Source organism: Arachis duranensis, chromosome 5, assembly GCF_000817695.3.
Source record: "Arachis duranensis cultivar V14167 chromosome 5, aradu.V14167.gnm2.J7QH, whole genome shotgun sequence".
In the NCBI taxonomy this organism is placed as follows: domain Eukaryota; kingdom Viridiplantae; phylum Streptophyta; class Magnoliopsida; order Fabales; family Fabaceae; genus Arachis; species Arachis duranensis.
In genome coordinates this window covers 80,600,661-80,602,719 of record NC_029776.3, presented here as the reverse complement: position 1 = coordinate 80,602,719, position 2,059 = coordinate 80,600,661, and the positions used below count along the sequence as shown (strand labels likewise).

Below are 2,059 nucleotides of genomic sequence, written 5' to 3'. Positions count from 1 at the left end.
ATCCTTACTGAGATACTTCTTCTAATTTTTTTACAGTAGGCCTTTTTCTAACAATTTCTGTAAGACCCATAATTTTCAAAAAATATTATCATGAGTTAATTTCAATTCATTTATTCATTAAAGACTTTATTTTTAGAAATTATTTTACTAAAAGTAATTAAATTAAGTTTTGACAATTAAATTAGAAATTTTACTTAATATTATAATTATTGAATAATTTTCTATATTTAAATTAGGCAGCTTAACATTTGTAAAAGAATAAGGATTTTGTATAATTTAATTAAATAATAGAGATTCTAGAATTTAATACTTTAATTTTATAAACAAAAAAAATTAATTATATTAAACTTAATTTTAAATTAAAAAATTTGATTAAAAGTTAATTAATAAATTAAGAATCCAATAACATTTTCAAATAAATTTAAAGAATTAAATTAGATTTTTAATTAATACTCTATACCCCTAATTTTTATTAATATTACCTAAACTACCCTAATCTTTACCCTCTACCCCACCGCCTTCCCTTCCCCAAACCTAACCTAAACCCATTGCTTCAGAGAATCAGAGGGAGAAAAGAAGAAATAAATAAAAAAGGAAAAGAAAGAAAGAAAAAAAAAGGAGATCTGAGAGGGAGAGGGGCGCCAGTGGAAGGGGAAGCTTTCTGCGCCGCCACCGTCCTGTTATCGTCGCCGTTTAGCATATTGCCGGAGCAGAGAAGCGCGAGGGAGGAAGGCGTCGTGAGGGGCATCGCGCCGTCACTGCTGTCCGGGCCGTCCTCTTCGTCGCCGCTGTTGTGCTCGCAGGTGTGGAAGAAACCCGTCGCCGCTAGCTTCGTCGAGTCCCCACCGCCGCCAGCTGTATCGTCGTCGGCGCGCTTTGTTCCACCGTCACCCTCGCGAGGTCCAGGTCGCAGAGCTCTACGCTGCCTCTGCCGCCCGAAACCCCACCGCCGTCGTCGCACGAACCAGAGGAGGAGAAGGACGTTGTCTCACCGTGCGCCGTCGTTGCAGAAGCCGACCTCGCCGTCACCGCTGCAATCTCCTCCCCCGGTTGTGGTGGTTTTGGTTCTGTTCTAGCTATGGTTGTCGAGGAACACCGCTGTTGTCGTTGAGGTTTTTCTGTCATCATCAGAACCGCTATGGATGTTACTGTCCCTCTATTTCCCACGATTTTCCTTAATTACAGTAAGCATCTCTATTTCGAAACCTTCACATCTAGTGTATATGTGTTATATTAAGAATTTGATGAAATTTTGATATGTAGGTTACTTAGGGTCGAGTTCTGGGTCTTACATCTTGAGTTTTATGGTTGTCGCATGCAACACCTAGCTGCTGCGTCATCATCAGAGCTCTTTGCCACTGTGCGGATTGTTGGGAGTTGTCACCGGAGCTGCTATGGTTCCATTCTTTTATGGGCTCCGCTACACATACAAGCAAATAACGCATACAATCCTTACAAGTTGGCCCAACTCAAGTTTAATCCACGCGCACTCCCTCCCTTTAAATGGAGCGTCAATTTCACGCGCGTCACTTGAACGATTACGCTTCGAAAAAACCGCTCGTTATGGCTCACTCTTCCTCTTCTCCTTCAAAGATAACACAAATCCTCAAGTTTCGAGCAACATTCCAAACTGAAGAGACATTTGAACTCGTCGCGAATAATAGCAGAAACCATCAACAAAATATTACTCAAGGTACGTTATTGTTTTACTCATCTTGTACATTTTCCACATTTCTGTTTCTGATTTCGAAATCGAAGAATTATGTTTTACTGTTTTTCTATGTTCTTCTAGGTTTTATTGATCTTCTAGTTCCAAGAAATTGAACACATGGTGTAAATATATTTGATCCAATTATAAGTAATTTTTTTCCATAATTAAACTCTCTCTGGTGTATTCAAAATTTCTGATTTACAGGTACTATAATATGAAGTGATGATCCAGATAGATTGGAACCCATATATGACGGTCTGCATAGAGATCTGCATAATACACCCAAACACAGACTATAAATACACCCGATAAAAAATCAAATTTACACCTCTGCTGCAGATTTTAACC

At 38.8% G+C, this 2,059-nt stretch overlaps 1 protein-coding gene across 1 annotated transcript in view; it reads left to right on the top strand.

Moving 5' to 3' along the window:
• The first annotated feature begins 1,563 nt into the window (after positions 1-1,563).
• Positions 1,564-2,059, top strand: part of LOC127747640 (uncharacterized) — a 4,705-nt gene continuing 4,209 nt past the window's right edge. The window contains exon 1 of the mRNA XM_052261751.1: positions 1,564-1,693. Coding sequence (XP_052117711.1) covers positions 1,564-1,693 — 130 coding nt within the window. The remainder of the gene's footprint in view (positions 1,694-2,059) is intronic.